The sequence below is a fragment of the Callorhinus ursinus genome, unplaced genomic scaffold, assembly GCF_003265705.2.
Source record: "Callorhinus ursinus isolate GAN/ISIS: 27379988/994484 unplaced genomic scaffold, GSC_fseal_2.0 scaffold19, whole genome shotgun sequence".
NCBI classification, from domain to species: Eukaryota; Metazoa; Chordata; class Mammalia; order Carnivora; family Otariidae; genus Callorhinus; species Callorhinus ursinus.
Genome location: NW_027397081.1, coordinates 21,977,585 through 21,994,726, shown reverse-complemented (window position 1 = coordinate 21,994,726; position 17,142 = coordinate 21,977,585). Strand labels below are relative to the sequence as shown.

General features: G+C 38.3%; 1 protein-coding gene across 3 annotated transcripts in view; it reads right to left on the bottom strand.

Annotated features, from left to right (window-relative positions):
- Positions 1 to 209: 209 nt before the first annotated feature.
- The window catches only part of FAM118B (family with sequence similarity 118 member B), a 46,336-nt gene continuing 29,403 nt past the window's right edge, over positions 210 to 17,142 (bottom strand). For 2 of the 3 annotated variants that reach the window (XM_025893370.2, XM_025893371.2), the window contains 5 exons: positions 10,187 to 10,414; positions 7,607 to 7,735; positions 5,995 to 6,280; positions 999 to 1,055; positions 210 to 746 (listed from right to left, as the gene is read on the bottom strand). In XM_025893370.2, the coding sequence (XP_025749155.1) occupies positions 733 to 746; positions 999 to 1,055; positions 5,995 to 6,280; positions 7,607 to 7,735; positions 10,187 to 10,414 (714 nt within the window). In that variant the 3' untranslated portion in view covers positions 210 to 732. The remainder of the gene's footprint in view (positions 747 to 998; positions 1,056 to 5,994; positions 6,281 to 7,606; positions 7,736 to 10,186; positions 10,415 to 17,142) is intronic. The other variant, XM_073903956.1, reaches the window with a different exon arrangement.

Here is a 17,142-nt window from a genome sequence, read left to right as displayed (position 1 = left end):
AAGATCCCACATCACACTAACTATGGTTCTAGGCCTTATGGTAAGAAGGGAAACAAAGCAGGAATTGATAATGAATGGTTGTCCAGAGAATGAGATCACCCACTTCGGTGTGAAAGAACACAACTTTTAAGTTAGAAAAACTAGACTCATTTAGTGCCTTTGCAGGTTTTTTAAAGGGACTCTAAAAGTAGAGCCAGGGCCCTGGGAAGTAAATGAACAAGCTTTTAATACAGCTGAGTTATGTAAAATACTGTACACTGTAAAAGGTCTAGAAAACTAGAGCTTCAAGTCATGTTTTAAAAAAGCCATTAAGCTTAATTGAAAAACCAGGTATAGAGTAAGTACAAAACTGCAACAAGGGCCCCAGTGACCCCACGGCGTCTAGCTCCCAAGTCCTTCATGCAGGGCTGGGGCCACAGTCAGTGGAGGTGTCGCACTGATCTGTTGTGTGGACACAGGCGTGTCCAGCACAGGGGTGGGGGCAGCACTGGGCCCCGTTGTCACTTGGGGATTCGTGAACTGGAAGAGGCCGCAGAAGATCAAGAACCAGTGGGCATGAAGGACTGAGCTGGAACACCCCCCCGTACTCCCAACTCTACCCCCAACCTTCAACCTCTCGGTTTTGGTACTTCCACGGAGCAGTGTTGGGTTCTTATAAGTTTACTTGTTAAATACTCTCCACAGTCGGGCCTGACACCTTGGTCTAATGCTGATGATCTCTCCAGCCCCCTCTCATGTTCTACAGTCTGTGGAGAAAAAGAAAAGAGAATAAAATGAAGTCTCACAGAAACGTGTACGTCTGAAGCTGCAGAATTTAAGTCAAACTTAACCCTTCAGGAGGTACGACATCACCAGATACTAGGAATCTTGTTGACAGACTCGATAGGAAAATACAGAATCCTTAGCAAGTAGGAGTCCTTGTTCTCCGAGGTACTAATAAATTCCAGAAAAACATTTTCAGCCAGCAAACCTGACAAACAGAATAGGAAATAGTATACCTCTTATTTCACTGTGTGCCGCCGAAGAGCCATTTAGCTGACCTTCTCTCACCATCCCTGCAAAACAATGCACGTTAGTATCAGATATTAGACCGGAAAGCCAAAACTCTTAATAGTAGAAAGAAAACCAACCAACCAAAGGGTAATGAAATAACATGGTCTAAGAAGGACGGCATTATTTAGTAAAGAAGACATCACAGAGAAGATAAGGAGGTGGGGAGAATGAACTGGGTTAGTCTTCAGATAACGGAAGCGGTAAGGTCCCTGAGTGCACTAACACTGTTTGTAAATAAAACATTAAGTGGGCAAAGTGTGCCTGCTGTCCCTAACTCATCTAAAAGGCCAAATTTTGGTAAAAATCCAGGGATGGAGAGGGGGAGCAGCGTGCAAGTGAGCAAATTCAACCAAGGAGAAGAGTGAAAAGTAGCAGATGCTCTTACAACACAAAATGAGTTCAATCTGTGCTGCCCAATATGGTGTCATTAGCCACATGTGGCTAAATAGTTTCACATTAAAAATCTGTTCCTCAGTCACACTAACCACATTTCAAATGCCCAAGAGCCACATGTGGCATTTGGTTATGGTACTGGACAGGGAAGATAATATTTCTATCATTGCAGAAAATTCTATTGGACAGGCCTGAGATAATGGCATGGGAAAAAGTTTAAAACTGAACACATGGATGAAAACAGTCATCAGAAATATGAGCAATTAGAGTATAAATAAAGACAGCACTGCACTCATACAAATAGGTACTGGTATTCCCCCTCTTGGAAAGAACTTTAGCAACAGTTATCAACCACTAAAATATTCATGCCCTTTGACCTAGTAATTATACTGAGAACCCATGAAGGAAATTACTGGCAAAAGGAAAAACGGTCAGGATGAAGATAAAATTCATTGCCAACAGTACTTACAACAGAAAAAACAAGAAAAAAATTAGACATTGCCTAACAGGAAAAATTGGGTAAACTAACATCCACACTGGATTATTACACAGTCATTAAAACTAGTAGTTATGAAGACCAGGCATGTGGGAAAATAAATGAGATGTACCACTGAATAAAAAAAGTAACATGACTATGTATACTTTGTTCACAACTATGAAAAAATGCATAGGAAAAATTGTTAATTGGAAATATACTAAAATAATTGCTTGTATTACAATAATGAATTCTAAAAATTATTTTTCCTTTCCCCATTACTTGATTTTTCTGAAATATATATACTAGAACCTACAGAATCTTTTGAATCCAAGCAACTTTCTCTATGCAAAAGCAAGTATGCCAGGAGCCTAGCAAATGTTCAGGGTTAAAAAACAGCAAAAGACCGCTTACATCTAACTTTAACTAGTATGTATCTACAGAGACTCAAATCATAACCAAGGATGGAGGATAAGCTTGACTTGTTTTGAAATGTTTTTAACCTAAAACTGCTCTGCTAGATTTCAAATCACAAACTCAGCTGACCACTCTAATAAAGCCCCCTGGCCATACTGAAAATCCTTCACTTTCAAAAGTTCAGAATACCCAACTGAAAGATAGATAACTCTGGGAAAAACCGCTTTGGGAAGAAGCCCATGCAGCTAATAAAAGAATCTGTGCCATTCTATAATACTTCTGATGATTTTTGTCAAGAAAAGATTTCGTTTAACAGGAACAGCTGTCCAAGGGGATTTTGTTATTGTTTTTAATATTAGCATCTTTTCTGGGTAGAAGATCTCAGAATGCAGATCAAAAGAAATATGCAGAGCTTGGTAGGTACCTCTTGTTTAATGACAACAGAATATGCACATTGGAAAAGCCTTCTGAGAATCTTAGGTGTGGGCCAGCAGCAGAAGAATCTGAAACACAGCAGGCCAGCAGGAAATGCATCCCCAAGAAAGAAGAGCAAATTGTTTTCACAAAAGAGACAAAAAGGTTTGTCTTTTGAAAGTGTTTTCTAAAAACCATAAAAATCCTAGAAAAGAACACCTAACCTCTTTGACATTGGCCGTAACAACTTTTTTCTAGATATGTCTCCTGAGGCAAGGGAAACAAAAGCAAAAATAAGATACTGTGACTACATCAAAATAAAAGGCTTCTGTATGGGGCGCCTGGGTGGCTCAGTCAGTGAAGCATCTGCCTTCAGCTCAGGTCATGATCCAAGGGTCCTGGGATTGAGCCCCTCACTGGGCTCCCTGCTGAGCAGGGAGTCTGCTTTTCCCTCTGCCTGCAGCTCCCTCTGCCTGCCACTCCTCCTGTTTGTGCTGTCAAATAAATAAATAAAAATCTTAAAAAAAAAAAAGCTTCTGCACAGTGAAAGAAACAATCAGCAAAACTGAAAGGCAACCTACTGAATGTGAGAAGATATTTGTAAATGATGTATCTGATAAAGGGTTAGTATCCAAAATATATAAAGAACTTAGAAAACTCAATACCGCAAAAACAAAAAATCCAATTAAAAAAATGGACAGAAGACATGAACAGACATTTCTCCAAAGACGACAGATGGTCAACAGATACATGAAAAGATGTTCATTATCACGTGCCATCAGGGAAATGCAAATCAAAACTACAATATCACCTCACACCTGTCTGAATGGTTAAAATCAACAACATAAGAAACAAGAGTTGGTGATGAGGATGTGGAGAAAAAGGAACCCTCATGCACTGTTGGTGGGAATGCAAATTGGTGCAGCCACTGTGGAAAATAGTATGGCGATTCCTCAAAAAGTTAGAAACAGAACTACCTTATGATCCAGCAATCAGATTCCTGGGTATTTACCCAAAGAATACAAAAACACTAATTCACAGGGAATATGGACCCCTATACTTATAGCAGCATTATTTACGATAGCCAAGATATGGAAGCAGCCCAAGTATCCATCTACTGATGAATGGATAAAGAAGTGGTACACACACACACACACACACACACACACACACACACACACACACACGAGTATTATTCAGCCATAAAAAAGACTGAAATCTTGCCATTTGCAATGACATGGATAGAGCTAGAGAGTATTATGCTAAGCAAGGTAAGTCAGAGAAGGACAAACACCATATGATCTCACTCATATGTGGAATTTAAGAAACAAAACAGGGGGGAAAAGAGAGACACAAATCAAGAAAGAGATCTTAACTGTAGAGAACCACCTGATGGTGACCAGATGGGAGGTGGGTAAGGGGACGGGTGAAACAGGTGATGGGGATGAAGGAGGGCACATGTGACGAGCACCGGGTGATGTACGGAAGTGTTGAACTGCTATATTGTACATCTGAAACTAACTTAACATTGTATGCTAACTAACTGGAATTAAAATAAAAAACATTTACAAAGGGGGTTTTCTAAAGTCTTCTGGAGAAAGGGTTGACATAGTTTTTAGTGTTCATTTGTGGTGATACCTTTTACAAATCTGGTTCCATTTTGATGGATAGCCACTGAAAATAAGAGCTTGTGGAATTTCTCACTACAGGAGAATTCCACTTAAAGCAATCTGATTCAGAAAATAAATCAAGGAATAATACTAGGTTTAGGAAAAGTTCTCTCTATATTAAATTATTGTACTTTATTAGGCCCCCTAAGATGCATTCAGATTGACAATACAAATACATATTAACATACAACTTTTCAAGAATATACACAACATACAACAGCAAAGTTTTAAAAAGCATTCTTCAATTTAGCTGATACCAACAAGTTCTGCATTTTCTAGGGTTATTGGGAACTTGCCTGGAGCCATTAATAAACTGAACTTCTATACCCATTTGGCTTTGTTAGAACCTGGAGGTAAAATGACAAATAAGTGGTACCTCTAGCCTTTTTTTTTTTTTTTAAGATTTTCTTTATTTATTTGACAAAGAGAGAGACAGCGAGAGAGGGAACACAAGCAGGGGGAGTGGGAGAGGGAGAAGCAGGCTCCCGGCGGAGCAGCGAGCCCGATGTGGGGCTCAATCCCAGGACCCTGGGATCATGACCTGAGCCGAAGGCAGACACTTAACAACTGAGCCACCCAGGCGCCCCTCCAGCCTCTATCTTTAAGACCACCATAACGGTTTTCAAATAGTACTTTTAAAAATTTTGTCCTACTTGTAAAGATAATGCATAATTACTGTCAAAAATGCTAGCACAGAAACAAAATACTAAAAAAAAAAACAAAAAACACCTTACATCCTACCACAGAAAGATAACCACAGTTAATTCAGTAAACATCATTCCAGATATTTCCATGCATACAGAAACAAAAATAGAATACATCTACAATTCTGTATGAATGGGATGGACCGTGGTGGCGTTTTACAACCTGGTGTTCTTTACTCACATATTATGTCTGATTTCTTTTCGGGCAACAAAATTTTCCCTCTTATGGCTTCATTGTGTTTCATCAATTACATAAATGCCGATGTATTTATAAAATCTCCTATTAACTGGAATATTTTAGGTTGCTTCCAACTTTTTTGCCATTATAAACAAAAATGACTATATTCTCATACCTGTATCTCTATGCAATTGTGTAGTATAATTGTGCAACTGTCCAATTAACTCCTTAGGAGAAATTTCTAAGATAACTATTGTATCAAGTGGGATTTCTGGATCAAAGGTTTTTAAATTTTGAACATATTCCAAACTTCCCCTTCAGAAGAGCTGTACTAACTTTACCTTCCCACCATCATTACATGAATATATTTTTTTCCTCACAGCTTTAGCCAAAACTGAGCAATCTATCATTCTTTTCAATTTTGAAATCTATATTTTAATTGCATTTCACTGATAACTAGTGAGGCTGAATACTTTTTCATTCTTCCTACTTCTACAATGAACTGCTGGAATATGCCTTTGTCTATTTTCCTACTATCCAAATGGCATTTTAGTCTAACCTGAAGATTGACCATGATCTCCCTTCATAATATGGTTGGGATTATATTCCTCATGTTGGTAATGACTTTACTCATCACAAATACACAAAAGGTCGAAGAGCTATTGCTCTTAGTCTCAAAATGCATCTTACCTGATCTACCCCTCGTGGAGATCTCACATGTCAGTCGCTTGAAATATTCTGGGAGATCAGCATATTCATTTCCATAGGAGATGACCTTAATTCCTTTGTCCAGCATGTTTTCTCGAAGCTTCTTGAATTCATCCACATCTCCTCTCCGAACCAGCATGAAATGTTCTAAGTCAGATTTATGCTTCACAGCCTCCAGAAAAAGGGCTTGGAAAGTGGTGTCATCCACAGTCCAGCCACATCCCAGGAAAAGAAATGACTTGTTTTCATAGAGTTTCTGAATCTCTCTCTTGCAGGAAAAGAAACAACACATTAATGACACTGTGAAGATATACATAAGGCCTGTCCAAAACAAAAAAGTCAACAGGGTCATAGTACAACATTTAGCAGACTGTGATGACCAATTAACCAAAATTTAAGAGGGTATATTCATTCCACGAAGGAGTCTGATCTTATTGTTTATGCCTACAACTTGATGACTGGTCTAAAATTTTATCTTTACCTGGCATTCTACTGCTCTTTATTCAGGCTTTCACTGGGTAGGCAGTGGTCTACTTGCTATACAGTTTGTCGGATCTGTGTGTCCAGAGGCCATAAGGCATTGAGAAGTTTTCAATATATCTTACTCTTTCCATTTTCTAGATCATATTTTTCTTTACAAACTGAACCACAGATCACCACATAAGATAGTTCCATCACCAGATTTCTTAAAAAAAAAAAGTCTATGACACTTACTATATCAATGTGTATATGTACATTATACCTATATGTATATACAGATAGGTACATATACAAACACTGGAAATGATTCTGCTTAAGGGATCACTCAACGTCAAAGATGGATGCAATTAAAACACATGTCAGGGAAAGTATAGGTGAAAAAAAGTCCCTTATGCTTTAGAAAGTATCACATTTTTCCTGGTCTTTCTTTTGCTGTGTCATATAAAGATACTATCATTCTAAGTGACCTAGTCCTGAAAACAGCCAGTATACACTGTTCTCAGAGTTGGGGGCTGGTGAATTTCCCCCACATATCCCTGGCCAGAGAGTACTTCTGGTGCCAGAGAGTGCTTTACACATATGTATGAACAAGTCTAAAACTTGTATCTCAAAAAATCAACAAGCTTTCTCACAAAGCTTTTTATCATCCTACCTAAAATTTTTAAAATTCCTTGCACTGAGCAGTAAGTGTGATAATTCAATATAAGCCCATCACCATTCACAAAGTCTCTTTAGAATGTATGTTCTAGGAGTGACTAGTCGGTAAAAAGGTGCATGTATTATTACTGGCATAGAGAGGGTTTAATACTATAATAAACCAAACGATGAAGAAGGATAATAATGTAATCTTTGTATGCAGGGATGATGCCGATAACAGAGTGTGCCATCTGCTGGCTGTCAATCAAGAACAAAGTAAAAACCTCTGGCTTGATACCTAGAGACGTTTTACATTCCCTAAGCTAGCATGCACAACCACAAGCTAAGAAGCACAGAAAGAATGTTTCAACTTCCAATTTGAACTCCTGGGGAAAATGTTACCCTGTGAAGACTGACTGTATATTTAGAGGTTTCCCAGGAAGGCTTTCTTGAGACCAGTAAGATCAGCACCACTCACCATAACTTCAGTGTTCCTGAGCACATTCTGATACCCAGCTGGATGGAGGACAATGCCACTAGGATTGGTGTAGACCCCATGGATGTGTAAGACGCTCAGCTTCCGCTTCTCCTGAGCCCACTCTAGAACCTGTATAACACAAATACAGCTCAACCAAGCTGGCAGGGCTGAGCATTTGCTTAAAGGTCCCAATGGGCATGAGGCTGTTTTGACGGACTAGGCTGCTGGCATAACTCTTTATGATATCGTAGGGCTAGAATGTAACCTAGTGTGGGCTCAGTTTCCATTCCAGGCATGGCTGTTAGGACTGATGGCAGCATGCCTGGTGATTTCTCTTCGAAAGTAAGCATCAAAAACTAGAAGTTGTGTGTCATCACTTGCAGAAATGCTAGAGCTCTTACCAATGATGATACACATGACAGCTATGGATGACTGTTTCAGTAATGATCTCCAAAGTATCACGCCTCCTTGTCTCCAGGCCCTGTGTAGTCCCTCTTCACACTTATTCCAGGCTTGGCCATTGGCTTGCTTCAGTCAAGAGGGCATTAGCAAACACGATGCAAGCACCAGCTTGAAAAATGTTGGCATGAGTCTCATTTCTCTTTCACTGCGTCTGGAAGCCGGCACCATGTAAGAAGCCTTGGCTAGCCTGCTAGAGATGTGTGGCCCAGCCAACTGCCCGTACCAACAGACACGGAAGCAGGGCCATCTGACAGCACCCCGTCTCGGTCGAGCCCCCAGATGACTGCAGCCATGTGGGTAACCAGCAAAACCAGCAGAAGAACTGCCCCGTTTCTAAGCCCAGCCCAAATCGCTCACTCACATTATCATGTGCAAATAAAATGTTTGAAGCCCCAAAGCTTCAGGGCGGTTTTTTGTGCAGTGGATAAGCAGCAGAAGAATCACTTCAGTCCCCTGAGCTACCTAAAAGGCTACCAATGAAGAACAATTACTTAGATGACAATGATAACGACAGCTACCCGGATGCCACTCTTCACTTTTCTCAAGGACTTGAGAAAGCATAATTTCATTCTCATAACATTCTAGAGAAATAAGGTGTGGGTTAGGGAAAATAGTGAAGAGGCAGAGAGAGGCTGAACATGAGTATCACTAGGCCGCATTCTGACCACCAGTCAATGGCTTTAAGCACTAGATTTCCATACCGCCCTCTTGAGGACTAAAACTGCAAAGCGAATCTTGAAGTTCCAGGATGAAAATGCGAGAGAAAAAGCAAGTCTGAGAGAAACCCTTAACTTTCAAAAGGCCCTTATGCTTCTTTTGCTGGTCATAATCTTAGGAGATTATATCAGAAACATCACACAAGCTGCTTCTTGCCATTAATTTTTGAATTTCATTCAATCATCTATGAATTCAAAACAAGTATTTCCTGAGCACCTGCTATGTGCCAAGTACCATCGTAGACATCAGGCTAAGAAGGGCTGACATGGCATCTGCAGATGGAGTTGCTGTTTCCACGGGATAAACAGCAAGAAAACAAACCAAGATAAAAACTGAGTTACAGTGAGTGCCATGAAAGACATGGGCAAAAAAATAAGGACCAGCCCCTTCAAAACACAGAAGGGCAGGTCAGAGAGGTCCTCTCAGAGGTCATACTTAAGTTGAGACTTACAGGCAAAGAAGGAGCTTACCATACCAAGCATGGGGGGTAGCGGGTGGAAAACATGCCAGCCAGAGCCAACCGGTCTTCACGGCACCATTTCTTTGTATTTGATTTCTGTTTAAAACCTGACTGCAAGCTCAGCAAAATCACAAGAGCGGTACTGTGACACTAAACACCAGTGAGTGAGTCAGTTTTCTATCCGAATTCTATTTATCTGGGCTCTAGGCTGGACACAAAGGCAGGTTCCTCGGAAAAACAAAGTGGAGAAGGAAAATTGCAAAAATACAAAGCAGGACAAATGAGACTTGGTGGCATTTTACAACCTGTTTTTTTTTCTTCTTCTTCAATCATTGTCTCTGACACCAACCTCCTATTGGTGCTAAAGTTCAAATTACAAATGCAAGTGACCAGTCTAATAAAAAGCCTTATCTTGCTGACATAGATCAACATCTCTAATTCAGTATTATGGTAAATGGCTTAGGTATAACATGGGCTGTATTTAAAAAAAAAAACAAAACTCTCCTGAGGTTTCCACTGAACATTAACTTCAACCCAGCTATCACTTGGCTTGAAAGTTGCTCTCATATATCATACAGTAGTTTTCACACATTTCTAATAGAGACCATGAACAATATATCCCAAGAAAGAACTCTAAATCAGTATTATGCTCATCTGGTATTAGCAAATGTTAAGAAGATCTTACAGCTCAAATGACTTTCTATAACCTTGCTTTGAAATTGGGTGAAATTGTCAAAAATCACAGAACTGAACACTTTTAAGAGCTGTGCATTTTATTTTATCTCAAAAACCAAAAAATAAAAATCCAACTAGGGACAAGAATCTTCTTTTCTACCTCAACATAAATACCAACAGTGTATAATATACCAACAAGAAAACAGCATTTCTGATGAAGATACAACCCACAAGCCTGAAGAAGAAACTAATCCTTTACTTTTTACCTTTTTCTCATCAGTAAGGTCAAGGGATTCGAGTTGTTTTCCCTGATCTGCTGCATACAGTTCCAGCAGATTATCAAAATTTGTAGTTAATACCAGGGCTCCATTTTCCATCAGATGGAGAACTGACTGAAGGAGCTGTTTTCCAGAATCTTCCATCTTTGACTCCAAATCATCAAATACTTCATATAAACAGTCCTTGAAAAATGTGGATCGAACATTACTAGTTCGCTGGGGAGGGATTGGAAAGAGAAAAATTAATTCCACATGTTTGGGTAGGTCATTTGTTTTAATTACAGTAATACAGCAAATTTTTGAAGGACACTGTGTACTTAAAATAAGGATAAAATATTGTCTACCTCAGAGAGTTATAGTAAGAAAAACAGGAAACATGCCATGTGCTGAAGCACAATGCCTAGCACATAGTAAGTGATCTGTACTATTATATGCAAATAAGCATAAATTCTCTAAATAAGCATTTTTATAGATTGAAGAAAATGGGCATGGTCGAGAAATATGAATTACTACCAGGACTAAACAAAGGGGGTGGAAATGCACAGCACCTACTACCTTCTCTAATTAGGTCTCAGGTAAGAAGACAATATTTTCTATTAAACTTTCCTCACCTGGAGGAGAATAACCAATAAAAGACAGCTATCTCTAAAATGTGGTTTAGTGTCTCTTTTTCTAATCCTGGGTGCTTTTTACAAATGTTTATAGATTTAGGAAAAATGGCTTACCTTCTCCCTGCACGTTTTTTCCCCTAGCATAATTCAGGAATTTGTTTACAGGTGTGGTAGGAAAAATACTTAGTATATAACAAAGGTTATCAAAAATTTGCATTTTGCAATTGTTTTTTAAAAATACCAAACACTGGGGTGCCTGGATGGCTCAGTCGTTAAGCGCCTGCCTTCAGCTCAGGTCATGATCCCAGGGTCCTGGGGTCAAGCCCCACATCGGGCTCCAGCCCCACATTGGGCTCCCTGCTCCATGGGAAGCCTGCTTCTCCCTCTCCCACTGCCCCTGCTTGTGTTCCATCTCTCGCTGTATCCCTCTCTGTCAAATAAATAAATAAAATCTTAAAAAAAAAAACAAAAACCAAACACTAATCAGTCCTAAACACACTTCCTCCTTCTTTGATTTTTAATATTTTTTAAAGATTTTTTTTTAATTTATTCATTTGAGAGAGAGAGAGCATGAGCAGAAGGGAGGGTCAGAGCAGGAGGGAGAAGCAGACTCCACCCGAGCAGAGAGCCTGACATGGGGCTCGATCGCAGGACCCCGAGATCATGATCCGTGCTGAAGGCAAACACTTAATTGACTGAGTGACCCAGGTGGTGCCCCTCGCCCTTCTTTACATATGGTTTATCTGAATAAGAGCTTTCCCAGTTTCATTCTGAGAGTATGTAAATATCTCGATGACTAATGACAAAATAGAATACAAACCTCAGGTAGGAAGGTGGCTTTATAACTCAAAAGACAAAGTGGCCCCAGGGACACAGGAATTTCAAATGGGAACATAACTATGCAATGTGCTATAACAGATGTCTGATCCCTATCTTGTTCCTGCAAACACCAGGCCATTAGATAGTATCAGAGCAAGAATCAGTTCATAAAGGCCCCAGTATTTCCCGAACTCCAAGTAATCGTACTTAGCTGCTAGACACATAGATATTGAGCTCCTTCTGTTTTCCCTCAAAGTAGTCCCCCTACCTTCCTGGTTTCCTTTGTGTATCCTTCGAATAGTGCAATGCTCAGAGGAAGATCTGATTCCATGGAACCATGTAAGCAGATTCATAAAATACACTTCCATCTGCCAAATTCTTTTCCTAATTTTTCAAAGTATTTTATAAAATTATCCAATCTTTAAATTATACCTACCAAAGAAATGGTAAATACTTAAACACTGGAATACTAGCGCACAGAGGTGAAAAAGTTCCTCTATTTGGTGGTGACACATCCAGAAGTTTATCTGGTCAATCACTATTCCATGCAACATCTACCACCAGATAGGATTCTCCTTATACCCTGTGTCAGTGGGCTCAAAGATTCTCTTCTAGTGTTAAACAGATGGAATAGCCCATATTTACGTGGCTAATAATGTGGATCATGTTTTTCAACTTGTCCATTTTCATTACATAATGGCATGAATAATTACATCACATATTAGCAGTCATAGGCAACCAACTGGTGACTCGAACACTCAATCAGAATGAACAATCTGATCAGAAAAAGTGAAGAATTTACAACCATACTTACTGAATTTCACCACATATATGAATTATCGAAAATATGATGCCCCTTGAATATCTACTAAAATTACAACCCATTTACCCTACAGTCCTGCAATCCCATTTCCGGGAATATATCCCACAGATGTACTACAAACAGATGAAACAACATATACAAGACTATCATTGCTCTGTTATCTATAGCAGTGAAAGACTGGAAACAAGCCACGTACCCGTGTGTAGGAGACTGAGATGGCCAAGAACCCATATAAAGGCAGCCAGCATGGAACAATCTCCAGGATACACAGTTAAGTAAAACAAACAAGGTGCCGAACACTACATTTAGAATGCTACCTTTTGACATGAGGGATTAAAGAGGTAGTGAAATAGAACAAATCTAGTCCTATTTGCTTGTTTTACAAAAAAGGAACACTGAAAGGATACTCAAAAAGCCAGTAAGAGTGGTCACCTATGGGGGAGGGCTGAGTTTGGGAAGAGGAGGTAGACAAAGCCATGGTGGGAATGAGATGTCACAATGTATGTACGCCTTTTTACATCATTTTGATTTCTGCAATGTGCACAAATAATACCTATTCAAAAAAAGCAAAACTAAGCTTAAAATTAAACAAAAACTACAGTGATTTTAAGAACTTCCCTGTTGTGTTTTGTATCTTCATTTTGTACTCTGATTCATACATAAACAGTTATACAACACCATATTCCAGTACCAGTTTAATCATTACACACACACATAAAAATACCTGAGTATACAATCAGGTAATCATGGGTGTGGAATATTTTCTTGCTTCTAAGGAAAGAAATACAAAAGGTTAAAGCCTGGGAATAAATGTTAAAAGTCACTTATTTTAGCTAACTATCTCTTAATTGTATTTAAGTTATTACATCTTGCATATCAACACGGAGAGGAAGGAAAGAGGCTTTTTGTAGCTGTGATTTCCTCAGACTTAAAACGAACATTTCTCTCTCTTGAAGCATGTGACCCTAGAACTAAATTTCCCACCAGTAGCCTAAGCAAAGACAAAGGAATGAAAACAAACAAGGAGGTTCCACAGTCAAAAGGAAATGCCAAACTCCCACACAATTTTATGGACATTTTCTTATTCACTTAAAACAGTGAACTGAATCCAATACTACCTACCCTTAACTCTCTTTCTGATCCCAGATACAGTAAAAACAAAATCTGGACTCTTTCCCACCAAGGTTATTAACAATTTATAGTGTACTTACGATGTGCCAAACACTTTATATATATTGTCTAACTTATTCTTCACAAGTTAAGTAGTATTAGCCCAGTTTTACAGGTGCAAAAATAGATCCTGAGAAGTTAAGTGATTCTCCCGAGGTCCTAGAGCATTTAAACGGCTGAGTCTGATTCCGAAACCCAAGTTCTCTGCATTGAATGCACAATGTATCCCTACTAAAAGATAATGTATCGCTACTAAAAGAAACTGGCTCAGTAGATAGGCCTATTAAATTAACACTGCCGTATTACCGCTGTTAGATTCTTAAAAAAATAAAATAAAAATAAAGGACAGTTTCAAACATATATAAAAAGAATATGAACCCCACTGTATACCCATCACCCTATTTCAACCATTATCATACATGGCCAATCTTATTTAACCTCAATTCCCCTCCACCATACACCTCCCACCTCTCCCCTTGGAACAGAATTTTTCTGAAGCAATTCCCAAGCATATTTCAGGCAGTTACTTCAACAGTTTCCTAAAAGGACCCCTCCCTTACATATAAAACAAAACGTAACTGTAATACCACCTATCACACCTAAAAGAAAAAAATACTAATTCCTTATTATCAAATACTCAAGTGTTCAAATTTCCCTGAATGTGTTTTTTTTTTTTTTTAAAGCCTCTGGTTTGCCTGTATTTTTTTCCTACATATCCTCTATTAAAGAGGGTTAAAACATGGCCCGTGGACCCCATGGATCTCTAACATTCTTTAAGGAGTCTGCAAAGTAAAATTATTTTCATAATAACATTAAGGTAATTTTTGTCTTTAAAACTTTGCTGGTATGTGCACTGATGGTGCAAAAGCAATCGTGGGTAAAACTGCCAGTGACTTAGTGTGAATCAAGATAGTGGAACCAAGCTGTGTCCATAATCACTGCATTCTTCATGACCAAAGACTTACAGTAAGAAAAAAAATTCCAGTGTCATTTAAGAATGTCATTAATGAAGCAGTAAAAATTAATTGTATTAAATCTTGACCCTTGAGCACATGCCCTTGTAAACGTCTGTGTGAAGAAAGAGGAAATATGCACAAAGCACTTCTGCTGCAGACTGAAGTATGATGGTTGTCTCCAGGCAAAACACTTGTGTGATTGAACTGTAAGCTTGACAATCCAGTTTTTCATCAAACATTATTTTTACTCGAACAAATGACTGACAAACTAGTCATTCAGATTTGGGCATTCTCAGGCATTTTTGCAAAAATAAATGAAGTAAGCCTGCCATTTTGAGGAAAACAACTCAGGACTGCTGCCTTGGTTGCCAATGACAAAAGCTGAGCTTTCAAGAAAAAAACCAGAAATTAAAAAAATTTAAATTCAATTTAGTTAACATATAGTGTATTATTAATTTCAGGGGTAGAACTTAGTGATTCATCAGTTGCATATAACACCCAGTGCTCATTCCATCAAATGCCCTCCTCGATGTCCATCACCCAGTTACCCCATCCCCCTGTAGCAACCCTAGAGTTAGGCGTCTCTTATGTCTCTTATGGTTTGTCTCTCTCCGTTTTTATCTTATTTTTCCTTCCCTTCCCATGTTCATGTTTTGTTTCTTAAATTCCACATATGAGTGAAATCATATGGTATTTGTCTGACTTATTTCACTTAGCATAATACCCTCAAGTTCCATCCACGTCATTGCAAATGGCAAGATTTCATTCTTTCTGATGGCTAATATTATATATATATATTATATAGATTTTATATAGATATATATCTCACATCTTCTTTATCCAGAATTTTAGAAATCTTTAATCTGCCACCATGAGCTTGACAGCTTCCAAATACTTTTGTGATGAGATTGGTGGTGTTATTAATGAATACAATTTTTTGAGCTGTGTAGTGAAATGTGTCAGTATCTAGAAGATATATGTAACTCAGCAAACCAAGATTTTCCAAATGACCAACGCATGATGTTACAAAATCATGCATGGGTAAAAGACTCATTCTCAGTGCAAGATGGATCATGGATTTTAATGCAACAGAACAAGAAAAGTTAAGATATGGATTTGACTTCAGATTCCATATTGCTATTAATCTTTAGGAAGGAAGCCACCCCCTACTGAGTTTTTAGTGTAGTATCAACAACAAATATCTATAATTACCTAAAAAGACTATTAAAATACTTTTCTTTGCCAGCTACAGATCTCTGAGACCTGATTTTTTCCATATACTCAAACCAAAACAACACACAGTATATATAAAGCAGAAAGGAGAAGGCAGTTGCCTTCTAACAGAAGAGATTTGCAAAAGTGTGAAATATTATTCTCCTAATTTATTTTTGTTTTTTGGAAAATATAATTATTTTCCACAAACATGTTATTTACGTTTACATGTAATAGGCTTATTGTTACTTTTCAGTGAGTATTTTAAACATTTCTCAATTTTTAGTGGTGAACCTTGACAGTTATATTCCACATAAACAAAAGCTGCTTGAGTTTCTCAGTAATTTTTAAGAGTATATAAAGGCGTCTTGAGACCAAAAAGTTTGATAATTGCTCTGCTACTGCAACTAACACTAACCCACAACTACATTTTAAGGTTAATAAATCTTCATCTGAAGACAATTAGTGACCCCAGTTTGATGTATTTGTTAGGTATACGCTTACTGACACTGACTTCAAAACTTCTCATTACTTTCAATCACAATTCACCCAACTAGCAAAATCATGCTTTCTGTTCTCAGGAAACCACTGTGACGAATCAGTGAAGTTTACAGCCACGACAAGAGAGTGACGTGACAACACTGGACATCCTAGTCTGAAAGAGAACTTCTTTATCCATAGATCAGTCTTCCTAGTCTAACACAGTACTCATGAGCTCTTTTTTTTTCCAGAAAGATAACATTTTTATTAATTGGCTGACACACCTCCGTAATACTTTTTTTCCCTTATGTTTTTCCCTTATGTTTTTTGTTTTTTAAAGATATTAAAAAAATATATTTTCTTTCCTCTTTGCTCTCAAGTGTACTTTATCAGATATTAATACAGCCACTCGCACTTTCTATTGATTAGTGTTTGGATTATACATGTTTCCCATCCTTTTGCCTTTATTTTTAACAGCTCTACTGAGATACAATTCTCATTACAATTCATCTATTTTAGGTGTAAATTCAGTGATTATTTATAGATTCACAGATACTGCAACTGTCACAATTTTCAAACACTTCATCATATCAAAAAGAAACCATGTACCCTTTAAATATCACCCTGCTGCCCTCCATCTGTGCTCCAGTCCTCAGCAACTACTAATCTACTTTCTGTCTCTAACAGATTTCCCTATTCTTGACATTCTGTATGAACAGAATCATCTAATACGTGGTCTTTTGTGGCTGGCTTCCATTATGCTAAGGGTCATTCATACTGCAGCATGTTATCAGTACTGAATTCCCTTTTGCTGGCAGGTAGTATTCCATTGTATGAATGTGCCACATTTTGTTTATCCATTTGACAGTTAAG